The sequence below is a fragment of the Tauraco erythrolophus genome, chromosome 5 (genome assembly GCF_009769465.1).
Source record: "Tauraco erythrolophus isolate bTauEry1 chromosome 5, bTauEry1.pri, whole genome shotgun sequence".
NCBI lineage: Eukaryota > Metazoa > Chordata > Aves > Musophagiformes > Musophagidae > Tauraco > Tauraco erythrolophus.
The window spans coordinates 34,620,800-34,633,675 of NC_141469.1; the positions used below are offsets into that span (position 1 = coordinate 34,620,800).

Sequence of the window (12,876 nt, forward strand, 5' to 3'; positions counted from 1 at the left end):
TTGGGATTTTTGAAAAAACAATGTAATTAATGCTGTAAGTATATAGCACAGAAAATCCAACAAAGATCTGCTGTTCCCACCTAGTTATATTTCAGGGGTTTTGGAAATAACAAGATGTTTATTTGTGAACTTGGACTTTGCACCAGGAATTGAGGAAGTTCTTACCAGAGATGTCCTGTAGAATGTCTGTCTTGGTGGAAGGGAGAAGTGTTTCTAGTTGTTAAAGGCCCTTCTTCTCTCTACCAGATGGCAGGACAAGATTTATTTTTCCTCCTAGCAGTGGCTTGGCCCTTAGATAGATTTTGTGAGGCAGATTTTCAGGTGACATAAATTGTCTTGGTTTCCTTGTTCAGAGGAGCTACTTAGTGGGATTTTACTCCCACTGAATTGGAACGTGACTTTTTTTGCTGAGTGGTATTATCTATTGCCTATGTTCAACAGCAAGTATTAGCTGAAAGGATGTCTGGCAATAAGTGCAAAATGCACTGGTGTTCATTGCTTTTGTTATTCCTTTTTTTAGTGTATGTTCTTCAGTTGAGGCTTCCTGTGCAGCATTAAATTTGCAAATGCTGCTGATAAGCCCATCTTGCTTCCATACTTACTTTTGTCCTAGCCCTGCAAAGATAAGTATATATGCATAGTAGTCATGTCTTTATGTTATAATCAGTAAACATTGTGGCATCCTCAGATGCAGAAAGCCTTGAGATAGTGAAGATGCACAGTTGCAGCCCACTCGATCTGCCATATATTGTGGCTGAGCGTTCATGCTCTACATCAGACCTTTGGCTATATTCCTAATTCTGGCTGCTGAGAAAGCATTTGTCATCTCCGTTGATATATTGGTAAGGGAGAGTGGGCCAATTCAGTGACTGTGAGGCACTGGTTAATAATAATGCTCACTGTGAAATACATAGAAATAGACACACACAGACAATAAATATAGCTAAGTCCAGAACTTGTGGTCTCTTACAAAACAGTAAAGAGAAAACCAAATGTTCCCTAAACTATGAGATGTTCAGATCTCCTACTGCACGTCTGTTGATGCTGCACCAAGCAGGTTGCCAGACTCAGCTTTAGTATAGACTGTCCACAAATTCTGCTGTACCTGAGATGGCAGGACCCGGCTAACATCCCCAGGTTACGGTCTGCACACAAATTGCCTCCAAGGCTGCTGTTTTGGCCGAGGTGCTGTACGGCAACTTATAGGCACTGAGGAAATCTGAACAGCTTGCAGTCTGAATAACAGGCACTGAATCTCTTTTCCAGTTGACCACGTGTTTCCAGAACCTGGGTCGAGTTTATTGACCTCCTTTGAGAAGTGGCATGAGGCAGCTGACACCAAATCCTGTTGTGATTACTCTCTCCATGTGGACATCACCAGCTGGTATGAGGGGATTCGAGAAGAGCTGGAAATCCTGGTGCAAGACAAAGGTTAGTGAGTGAAAATTAGTAGTATTTTTTGGTTTTATTGAAATATCATATGGAGGTGAAATTTTGAAGTATTTTAATTAATGCATCATCCGGAACAGAAATGCACAGGTGCTGGGTATGCTGCTCGAGGTTCTGCACCACCTTGAACTTTTGTATTCACTTGCTGCTGTGTAAAATGGACCTAAAACTTTGTGCATTAGTGCTAGTCAGCAGCAAGGCTGGCAGAGGGAAAAGGTTTACCCTGATATAGGCATGGAAAATTAAGATGTGTATGTTGTCAGATACAAATGTATCACTTTATGCTTGCTTGTGCATGTGGAAATAGACTCAGACATTACATAGTTAGGTTTTATTTTAAGATAAAACTCAGAGATCAGCGTGTAGGGTAATGAGCCCAGTCACCTTATATCCTCTATTTCATGAATGGAGAGAATGAGACATTTAAAGGTAGCGGTTCAGATTTTAACTAGGCTGGAATCTGCCCATTTAGCTGCCTCAAATTAGGCCCAAATATGAAGGGCACATGTGTCTGAGAAAAGGTCATCACAGGCTATTGCTCATTTCTCAGCAATACCTTAGGATAATGTACTTGCGAGACTAGATTTCTTTTATAAAACATGCCTATATTTTAAAAATAGGTTCAAGTTATAGAAAAAGCGATGCTAAACTTAGGTACCTAATATTGAAAAAATGTCCTGATTTTCTCAAGTGCTTAGTCTCTAATGGCCTTTTCTGAAGTTACTAGAAGATGCTTTGTTTCGGGACTCACAAAAAACAGGTCACTTAATTAGGAATCTATTTAAGACACTTATGAGCTTGATTCAGTTCAATTAACAGGTCTGCTATCGTGTGAGATGCTGTAAGTTACCCTATCTGGACTCCAGCTACTGCTCCAGAATAGCACAGATAAAACCTCTCATAAATACCTTTCTGTACATGCCAGCTCATTGTGGCAGTTTCAGAGATGGAGGGTATCTTGGTGGCACCAGATGCATGTGTGTGGGCAACTGAAGCTAACCTTCAGAAAACAATAGTTTTGATACAGTTCCTTAAAATTCTGCCTAACAGCATGGATTTTTTGTTGAGAAACATTTTTTCCAAATATTTTTCACTTGATGCTTCCCTTGAAAATGCATGGATATGAATTAGGAAATATTTTTTGAAATGGTATTTAGGTACCATGGGTACATCAGAATGACTCTTGTGTTGGGAAGTCTAAGTAATATGTGTATGCAGCATCCTTTGTAAGGTGTAGTGCTAGTGATGACTTAGATTTGAAAAATTCTCTCTATACAGAAATGTACTATCAAAGTAGAAAAACAAAGCAAAATCCTATTTTTGAGTGAGCAATTGTTCACTGAGATACTATGGAGGTGCAGTCACGTAGGGGAATTTATCCTGTATTGCAGCATGCTAGCAGTACGTGTGCTGTATAACCAGATTTTAGGCAACGAACCCTTTCAATCAGCAAGATTACACATAATTTAGAGAGCTGGTCTTACATAGGTCTTTATAACATAGGTGACTTTTACAAGGTGATGACATCTGTCAACACTGATAGTGCCAAATCTGTGCTGTTTCCCTGCTGTCGGCTTTAACATGGATACATTGCTGTGCATTAGCTAACTGTACTCTCAGACAAGTATACTGTGCCTTGTTTCAAAGGTTAGATAGTATTTTCCAGAGCTCCCAGATCACAGATGGCTCAGCACTCCCAAATTTGCCTGAGGGCTTACATTAAAAGCTTAGTGCAGACAGTTAGATTAATAGTTCTTTCCAACTATAGAAACGTGAGTTTTCAATGTAAAGCTGACCTGCCTTTATCTCGTCAAGGGAAGCAGGAATCTGTTCATCGGTTCCTGAATGGGACCCTTGATGGGTCCCTTGGGGCCTCTGGTGGCCTCTTTGGTGGCCATAGCACTAGGAGGTCAGCTTTGTTCTCAGGAATGCTGCAGTATGTCTCAGGCAGTCAACTGCCTGAGAACTACTCACACGTGTCAGGAGACACAAGGTGAGGGCAAGTGTGAAAGCACAAGCACAATAGGAAATATTTCAGCATTGCGGGGGGCTTTCAGATTAATAGATAGTATCTGGTGATAATTGGAAACATTTGAGCCACCTGGTGCAAATAGACTTGATGTCAGTGAAGTGACACTGGTTTTCATCAGCTGGGAGTCTGGATTAAATTTGTTCTCAGCTGATTGTCTGGTGGGTGAGTTGGCCAAGAAACAGGGCTCAGTTAATCACGTTTCAATGCAGCGTGTGCCCAATACAATCTCGATGCGAGTAACAGGGGAGCTCATAGAGCTGCTGTTGAGGTGCCCTGTCATGAGATATAATTGAATAATTAATCAGTTTTAAATCAATACAAAGCTAATTTAAGGAGACACAGGCTTTGGAAAGACCTGGAGATTTTGTAGAACCAAATGTTGATTATAAAGATTCAGGCTTATAGCATTTCATCAGCTAATTTGGGACTGGTCTTCTCCAGTATTTGCAAAGGAACAACAGCCCGAAATGTGTTGACAGACACCTCACTCGTTCCTTTAACTACTGCACTTCGTCACTGTTCAAAAAAACCTGTAGTACTGTCTGAAATTTGGAGAGGATCCTGTTGAGTACTCCTGGTGCGAGACCAAGTAGTACATTAACAAGGATGTAGTATGGAACAAACATTAAGCATTCAGGTCAATAGGCCATGGACCAGGTCTTTCGAAAAGCCATGTATTTCAATATGAGTAGGTCGAGACACCAGACTAAGGCATTAGGCAAAGAGTCGAATCTTGAGTACCTGTATATGTAAATGGGTGTTATTTTATCTTGATATTTTGTAAAGGTCTCTTTGCAAGCTGGGATGGTTCAAACCATCTCTCCTGGCAGCTGTGAAGGCAGCCCGTGAGATGCCCTTCCACTTGTGTGTATCTGCTGTGGTAGCTGAGGGCATGGATGTGCGTTTAGATGGGAGAGCTCTGCTGCTGCACCATGGGAGTTGTCGTAAAGGACAGGCTCAAGGTCCCATGATGGGATCCCTTCTACTCTCATTGACTTCAAGGAGAACATCAACATGAGTGGGGGCAAAACTCATAGCAGTCATTTTACCAAGGTCGGAAAAGGGGCTAAGACGATACAAAGGCAATAGAAGAACAACAAAGAGAATATGTAGTACTTGAGTCAATGTATGTCTTCCAACCACAGTACCCCAAGAAAGCTGCTTGATCTCCTGCGGAGTTGTGATTAAATTAATTACCTTTGGCTAGATCCTAGTGGATAAAGGAGAGCAATAGGTAACCCAGCTCCTTGCTTACAGGGAAATGTGTACAAGAGGATTCAGTGCAGTGCCGTCACTGAGGCTAGTCAGTGTGGCTTGGACCAGCCTTGACATGGCTCTCGTTGCTTCACGTGTGCACGGTCACCCACGCAGAAAGGTGACTCCGAGGTGCAGCTGACGTCCAAGACGCTACACTCTGCGAGTTTGTGAAGAGAAACGGAGCTTTCCTCCAAGGCAGACTGGGCAGATGTGATCCGTCAGAGGGATCTTGCTGCTGATCCTTGCGGCAGCAGCAAGGAGCGGCCGGCTCCCGCTTTGTTTTGCTCCCTGAGCTGCCTGGCCTTAGCAGGAGGACATAATACCAGGGATCATTTCAAGGTTTTATCCTGCGTGTATCCTGGGGTATTTTAATCTTGCAGTTGTGAATAAACAAATTCTCTGTGTGCATGTGAACAGCTGTGCCCTCTGCCTGAGGATGTATCTGCTCCTTCTAGACTCACGAAGCAGTTACATCTTCATCAGAGAGCCTTGTTCATTTGGTGTAGTCAACATGAATAACATGCAGATCTCTTTCTTTTTCCTCTTGCCCAGGAAGCACGGTTTTCATGACAGCTATTTTGAAATGCAGCATACATGGCTTAGACAGCTTAGAAGTTACTTTTCTTTTAAGTTAGAAACCTCTGAGATCAGTCCCCATACCAAACTAGGGATGTTGTCAGTCAACTAAAGTGTAAGGCAAATTTATAAACGAATATAAATTCCTGTGTACGGAAGATGGGAACAGAAGATGTTTGGAATTCCTATTCCCTTAGAATACAAAGCTGTGTAAATAACTGAGTCTTTGAAATAACTAGCAAATCTTGTAGTGGTTTGAATTCAGTTGGTTCTTGGCCACCAACACTCAACACTAGCGTTTATTGAGCTGTCATCTTTTCATGGTTTTGTATGACTGCCGACATAAATCCGTCTTTGGAAGGTGGAAGGAGACGTATGGTGAGCTGTCCTTGTAACTGGTTTCAGGCTTTGCTTCCACTCCTTCCCAGTGTCTGCCGTCAGCTAAGATGGGTGCTTTGGGCAGTAGGATCAAGAAAAAAAGTTTGTATGCAAATTCAGATACATAGTTGCTACAGCTTCTCAGCGCTTAGGGGCAAATTAACTAGATCTATTAAAAAGCACAGTTTCAGGTCAAGCTGAAATGTTTTCCTGATTAGCTGAAGAAAGCTAAAAAGAAAACCAGTGATTCCCGGAACTTTACACAAGTTTTTTTTTAAACTTTACAAACTTTACACACTTGCTTTAGCCCCTTTCGCTTGTCTGTGATTTGGCTACATGCAGTCTCATTTGTGGTGGTGTCTGGGTTGTTCCAGGGCTGAACACAGGCAATTCAGAGAGTCCAACAAATTCCCCCAGAGAAGAGTGGATTTCGGGCTTCTAGTCCTAGCATGGAGGAGCCATGCTTTGTTTCTGGCAATCACTGTTGAAAAGCCTAGTCCAGACATAGACTATGACTTACTTTTCCTGAAGCTTTTGTTCAAATACAATTTAAGAATCTATTTACATGGCAACACCTTTGAATTTTGTCTTGGAACAGGTGTGAACTCTTTCCAAGTCTACATGGCCTACAAAGACCTCTACCAAATGTCTGACAGCCAGGTATTGCTCTGAATGCTTTTAATTGCTGTGATCTGTCGTCTCTTCTAAGATCTCCCTCTCAACACTTGCGAGGAATTGCTAAGGTTGAATCCTCGAGAAACATTCTCACTGACTCAAGTGACACTGCGAGAAATGAGCAGTGGCAGACTTCTTTCCGGAGGGTCAGTGCCTGAGCAGTGTTGAACATCTGTGTGTGGTCCTTCAAGTGTATGACATTCACTTTCTGCAAAGATTTTTCTGGTGTCTCCCAACACTGCAGCCACTCAGCACTTCTCAGGATTTTGCCCCTACTTTATTTTGCTGTTGCCTTTCCAGAACTTTGGGTCAGAGAGGCAAGAAAAGATGAAGCACTCAAGGCAGTGGCAGTTTTGAGATTTCGAGAGTTGCAAACAGTGAAATGGAGTTGCTCTTTGGGGGAGGTGGCATTTTCTTATTAGGGCTAGAGATAACAATGAGCTTGTTTGTCCAGAGCTCATTACAGATTCCAGACTCTTCAGCTTTCCCATTCATAAGTATCAGGTCATTGTAAATGGACAATGGCATCTGTTAGTAATAATAATGTTTGCTTATTCGCTTGAGAAAATGTTTCTTTCTTACTTATTCCCAGAGCTATAGCTCTAGGTCTGTTAGATAACTGTTGTTACACCTCCAATACATGTGGCTTTAATTGGAATTTTAGACATAATAATATATAAATATTCTCTGAGAGGGAGTGCCTGTTAAATTCAGCTCCCTGTTGGAATTGCCAAGAGAAATACATCAAACTGTTTAACGTGCGGCTAGGCTAATGCCTATTACCACCTTTAAATGTGCATGTTGCAGGCCGTGTATTCCGACTCGTTCAATGCTCACTGAAGTGCCCTAGTGCAAAAGCGGGCGCTGAAGAAACCGTGTCTTCAGTAATTGATCTGTGTGTGGAAACTGGGCTCCCATGTTGCTGAAGTCTGGTTTAAACAGGGAGCACGTTAGCTGAGTACCTTTTAGAAAGGGAACTGAATTTCAGTAGATCTGTGCTTAGGAATTCGCAGTAAAAGCAATAGGATTAATTATTTCCCTTCTGTATGGATGGGATTTGAATCTTACAAAGCAATAAAAAAAAAGATGCTCTAGAGAAAATACTATGACTTTTAATTGCAGAATTAAAGATGTTGTTGAAAGCTTGACACTGTCTGCTCTAAGAAAATGGTGCAAAATGCCTGCTCTTCAGAAAAGAGGTGTTTTAGCTGTACTGAAAGTGTCTTTAGCCCATTCATCATTACCATTCCATGGCAATAATTCCACTTTACATTTGCTAGAACTACGGAATAGAGACTGCTCTCCAAATTTAGCCGTGGGTGGGAGGGTGTGAAGAGATAGCCCTGCTGTACCAGGGGCTGGGGGAGCCACTGTGTCAGAGGGAGACGCAACCCCGTGTGGGAATGTTGGCTCTGACCCGGTGGGGCAGGGCCCCAGAAGGGCAGAGGCTCGTCCTGGACTGGCTGGTGTGTAAGGGGGAGGGTGAGTCAAGACCTGGCAGTGAAGCCTTGCCTCTGTGTAGAGAGTGGAAGAGGGAGATAATTTGCTATTCGCCTAGATAATTACCAGCATAGAAGGAGCAAAACTGGTGTGTACAGAGAGGTCTGAGTGTTAAGTAATGTGTTTTCCTTATTCAGCGGTGTTTCCTTCTTTCTACTACCTGCAGCTTTATGAAGCCTTTACCTTTCTAAAAAGCCTTGGGGCTGTTATCCTGGTCCATGCTGAAAATGGAGACTTGATAGCTCAGGTGAGTGACCTGTCACTTTTGTTACACTTTGTGAAAAGGTGGACATCAGAGAGGAGAAGTAAAGCCCTCCAGTCGAAATATGGGCAGAAAGAAAGGAACTACTTGGCGAATGCCTTAATTTGATCTGATGTCCTACACACTGCTCATATGACCTCTGGGATGAGAAGGTGGGAGGACCTTTTGTGTCCTTTGGCAGAGCATCCATGAAGTAAAGCAGCGATCCAGACAGCTCTTTGCCTTGGTAGCAGATGAGGACTGGGTGAGATGGACAGAAGGAATCAAGATCTCTTCTGAATCTGACAGAGACAAGTGAAGCAGAACAACGTAAAGACTTGCTCAGAGATCTTGGGGACAAAAAGTGGAGCTGGGAAGCTTTGTGCTAATGTCTTGCTGCAGCTATCAGCATAAGCAGCATAGTGAGTTTGGAGTGGGTGGTAAAGCTCTCAGACCTATTTATTTTTGAGAATATTCTTAGAAGTCTGAAGTTTGAGAATAAGAAACCACCATGATCTTCTAAGCATTTCAAAAATGTGCATTGAAGTGTTAAGTCTCACTCTTTTAAAATTCCTGTCAGAATCAGGAAACTGGGCTCAAATTCAGTGTGTTCCATTAAAATGTCTCAGATGCCCAGTGCAGACTTGGCAGGTCAGGTGCCTTCCGTAGGTACTGCCCTTGCACTCGAGCCTGCCTTAGCTCTGCTCTGTGCGGCAGAGGTATCCCAAGGACAGCAGTCGATAGTGAACCTGCCTCAGGTCTTACAGAGGCCAGGATTCCCCAAGAAAGCAGAACGGGTGGGCTTGGGTGGGTGTTGTTACGACTTTATACATCTGTGGCAGATGAATCCTTTAAGGCTGTTGCAGAGATGTCTTCCCCCTCTGATCCCTTGAACGTGCGTAGAGCCCCTCTGAGGGCTGTGAGGCTTCGAGTGTTCCGACTGATTTATCTGCTGAGCTCTTTATCTGCTGGCTTATCCGCTAAGGACTAGGCTGCAGAGCTGACAGGGAAATTACAATAGCTAAAAACAAGTTGTCTTTGAGATCTGGGCTAGGGAAGCCACCTTGTCTCATGGTTAACGGAGAACCTCAAGTGAAGGTTTGAGTGGTTGGGCAGTGTGTAAGGGCTCTTGACCATGTGGGTTTATTTTGTTGTTTTTCCCTCTGTGGGATTCTGTCCTTTATCTGCCTGAAAAGAATTTATCCCCTTGGAGAGCCTTCTTTCCCTTGTCCCTTCAAGTTTGGCCAAAATAGCCACTGGGCTCGTAAATTACTAGTGAGGAGTCAACAGGCACGTACAGTGCGATTGTGTCCTTCCCCCACTGAAACCAGATGAAAACCGTCATTTGGATGCAAGAGGGGAAGAAAACTTCCCGTGAAGTTTAGCGTGATTTAAAACAACCAAGATATATAAATTATGTTTTTAATACAACATAAAATGTCTAGTAGAATGAAAATTAATAATAAGAAACCTGGTAAGTCAATATTACTGTAGGAATGGCAAAATAAAACAAATCAAATGGCACCCGTGATGTTTTGATATGTTGCCCATTAAAATCAAGGCGCACTCGTGGAATTGCATTTCTGATAGCAATCTGTTTCAGTTATGTTTTCCGTTAATCAGCTTTAGTATACAGCCATGGAATAGGAACATACTTTATTGGGAAAAGAGGAAGTAGTGAAGAAATGTAAATTATATTATACGTAACATATTTCTTCACCATTGCCATGTCTCTCCTTATGCTTTTATTTAGAAGGATTATTTGGATAGTGAAAAGAAAGCTGCCTGCAGGAGTGTTTTGCAGGACTATCCTGTGTGCAAATCCAAATTTGATCTTATCAAACCAATATTCTATCTTATTAGCACTATGAAATCCTCTTACAATGTGTAATTTTATCATATGATCTGATTTTATGACTTCCGTCAAGATGACAAATCTATCTTGCTTTGTGTTCCATTCTTTGCCATCTTAACTATTTTTTGTGTTATATCGTTGCAACTTTAGTTTTTATTATATTTTAATTATCTGGAGTCTTTAGCTGGCACTGTTCAGAGCTGTTGCATTAATGATTTAGAACAGCTATTTTTAAGAATACCTATGAAACATAATTTTCTAACCAAAATAATCTTAATTACAGCCAGATTAATACATTCCTATTAATGCCTCTTTAGCCTTGATTGATTGCAGCAAAGGTGAAAGGGTATGTGAACATTAGCTCACTCGCGTTTTGCTGGATTGTGTTGGCAATGTGGGAGCTTTTCACCCTCAGGGACCTGGGATCAAATATTTATTACATGACACAGTAAAGTATGTTTGGTAACTTCATCCTGGTCTCCAGGGGACATTTGTCTGTGTCACAGAGTCATAACATTTGTTGAACTCGGCTCGTTAGAGACCTGTGGACCAGGCAGGGCAGGGTCGAAGGTACATCTACAGCTCTGGTCCTACTTCTGCTCTGCTGGCAGACCTGGACCAACCTCCACTCAGAACTGCATGACCACCATTTTCTACAAAAAGGGAAATTTACTCCAATATCCCTGCTTGACCTTAAACTAAAAGATAGGTGAAGCCTTTTATCTAGTTTTAAAAATTGATCTCACTGCAGTGAACCTGCATAGCACAGATTTTTTTTCTGGCAAAGCCCCGTTGACCCCAAGATGGGCTTTTTGGCATGGACACAGTGCCCTCACAACTGGAGGGCACTGTTTTGCTTTCGTGGAAACGTAAGTTTAGTGATTCAGTCTGTAGGAAGAAAGTGTTGCAGAAAACTGCATGCCAAAGGCAAGACTTTATTTGATGAAGTTTCAGCAATGCTAAAAGTTTAAGGAAGATCACAGTGCTTCGTGGTTCGCAGCCAGAAAGGGACTTGTGTGAGTAAAGAAAGAATTGCAGGCCGGAAATATCCATAATTACTATTCAGTGTAATGATTGAAACCAGTTCCCTGGGTTGGTGTCTTGGTGTCAAATGAGACTTTCTGGAGGGCAGAGGAGATTTCCGATGGTGCAGCCCAATGGCTTGAGGCACAAACACTCTGTATCGCGGTGCAGTGACAAATGTTCCCCTGAAATCTGGTGCTGGCTGGGTGGAGCAGGTGCCGGGGTGGCGCAGGAGTGGTTTAGAGGCAGTGTTTTCAGTCCTCCTCCCCGGGCAGCAGCAGCTGCGTTTACACAGACGAAAAAGGAGCAGTCAGACAGTATGACTGTGGGTCTGACAGAGGATGCCTGGTGCACGGGTCTCGTCCTAGGGCGATTGTCAGCGTTTATCTGCTGTGTTGCAGGAACAAAAGCGCATCCTGGAGATGGGAATCACCGGACCCGAAGGACATGCCCTGAGCAGGCCCGAGGAGGTAAGAGACTTTGATCATTTTGTTGTTTGTGGAAACGCTTTGTTGAGCACGTAGTATCGCAGCTTCTGTATGTGCAGATGATAGATGGGTGTGCGGGGAAAGGCAACAGTCTGCTTCTCCCACGGCCTCTTCCTGTATTATTCAAAGCCTTGAAAAATCCAGGTCCCCTTCAGCCTGTTTGTTTGCCTGGAATACCCTTTTGCTGCTGCAGCCGGTGCGTTCCCTCGGTCCAGGGATGAGCGTGTCCTTGTACACCCAGGTGTTGCAGCTCTTGCTATGTGCCTTCAGGCACGGTGGGCATGTATTTTTGAATGTCACCCTTGTGATTTGGTTCATGATGACAAGAACCGGGCTTATCAGGGTAAAGATCAGCAGTGCAGCTTGTGGATTGGGTTTTGGGGTAACTGTTCATTAAAATGCTTTGGCTGAAAACCTCCTATAAGGTTCATGTGTACGTATATAGCCTGCATATGCATATGCTCACATATAAATCTACCTTTATGCCAGAAGATAGTTTTGTAGTAGAAATGCAGGCTATAGGAATGCAGATATATGAGAATGGAAAGATGCTGCGAGGCAGCTCAGTTTGTGCAGCTCTCTTATAATAAAACCAGGCTCTGGCAAGGATCATCTCAGGCATCTGGAAAGGGTTTCTTTAATAAGAAGGAAAAGGTGGAGACATGAGGATGTCCCTTAATGTACACAGTTCGGACCGTTAATGCGATGACGGAGGGTGGAAGTGGGAAGTGACTGCTTTCCTTGAAGACCAAAAGAGACAAGGCCCTGCGGATTTGAGGCTAAACTTGAAGAGATTGTTGTGGTTTGCAGATCTTTATATAACCTCTCCCCAAGGCAAAAGGAATCGGCTTAATTGGTCACATTCTTCTATTGAACTGTTTATGTACTTTTTCATTTTGCTGTTCAAATTATTCTAGAAGAATGGAGTCGTTCCCTTTTAATGAAAACAAGCACCTAAGGAAAAACTGCATTTGCAGTTTCCAGAAGGGGAATATTGTGTCTTTCTGACTGCCATCTGACCACCTCAGCCCCAGCGCTGGGGTGCAAGGGTCCTGCCTCCTCCCCTGGTCTTCAGCAGGTGCATTTGGGGCTTCCAGAGCAAATGTTGTGATAAAAGTCCTAGGAAAACTTGAAGCGACTATCTGAGTTAAGAAAAATTACTTTACAAAACTGTGATGAATTAAGCCATGTGGTTTTGGAAGGGCTAAATCGCTTGTCTTTTCTAGCACAACTCTTGGAGAGAAATTTCTGTGCCATCGAGTCAGTATTTTCGATCACAATAGACTTCTAGGTATTAAAATGCCAATACGCTGAGTCCACCCAGGAAGGAAGTATAAAACTGATGAGTGGGGAACGGAGTCTCCAGAGTCCCTGGGAGACACTGCTTCTCTGTCTGAAGATG

General features: G+C 42.9%; 1 protein-coding gene across 1 annotated transcript in view; it reads left to right on the forward strand.

Annotated features, from left to right (window-relative positions):
- CRMP1 (collapsin response mediator protein 1) overlaps nucleotides 1–12,876 on the forward strand; it is a 50,464-nt gene that overhangs the window by 22,993 nt on the left and 14,595 nt on the right. The window contains exons 4-7 of the mRNA XM_086612594.1: nucleotides 1,267–1,431; nucleotides 6,291–6,352; nucleotides 8,034–8,114; nucleotides 11,388–11,456. Coding sequence (XP_086468720.1) covers nucleotides 1,267–1,431; nucleotides 6,291–6,352; nucleotides 8,034–8,114; nucleotides 11,388–11,456 — 377 coding nt within the window. The remainder of the gene's footprint in view (nucleotides 1–1,266; nucleotides 1,432–6,290; nucleotides 6,353–8,033; nucleotides 8,115–11,387; nucleotides 11,457–12,876) is intronic.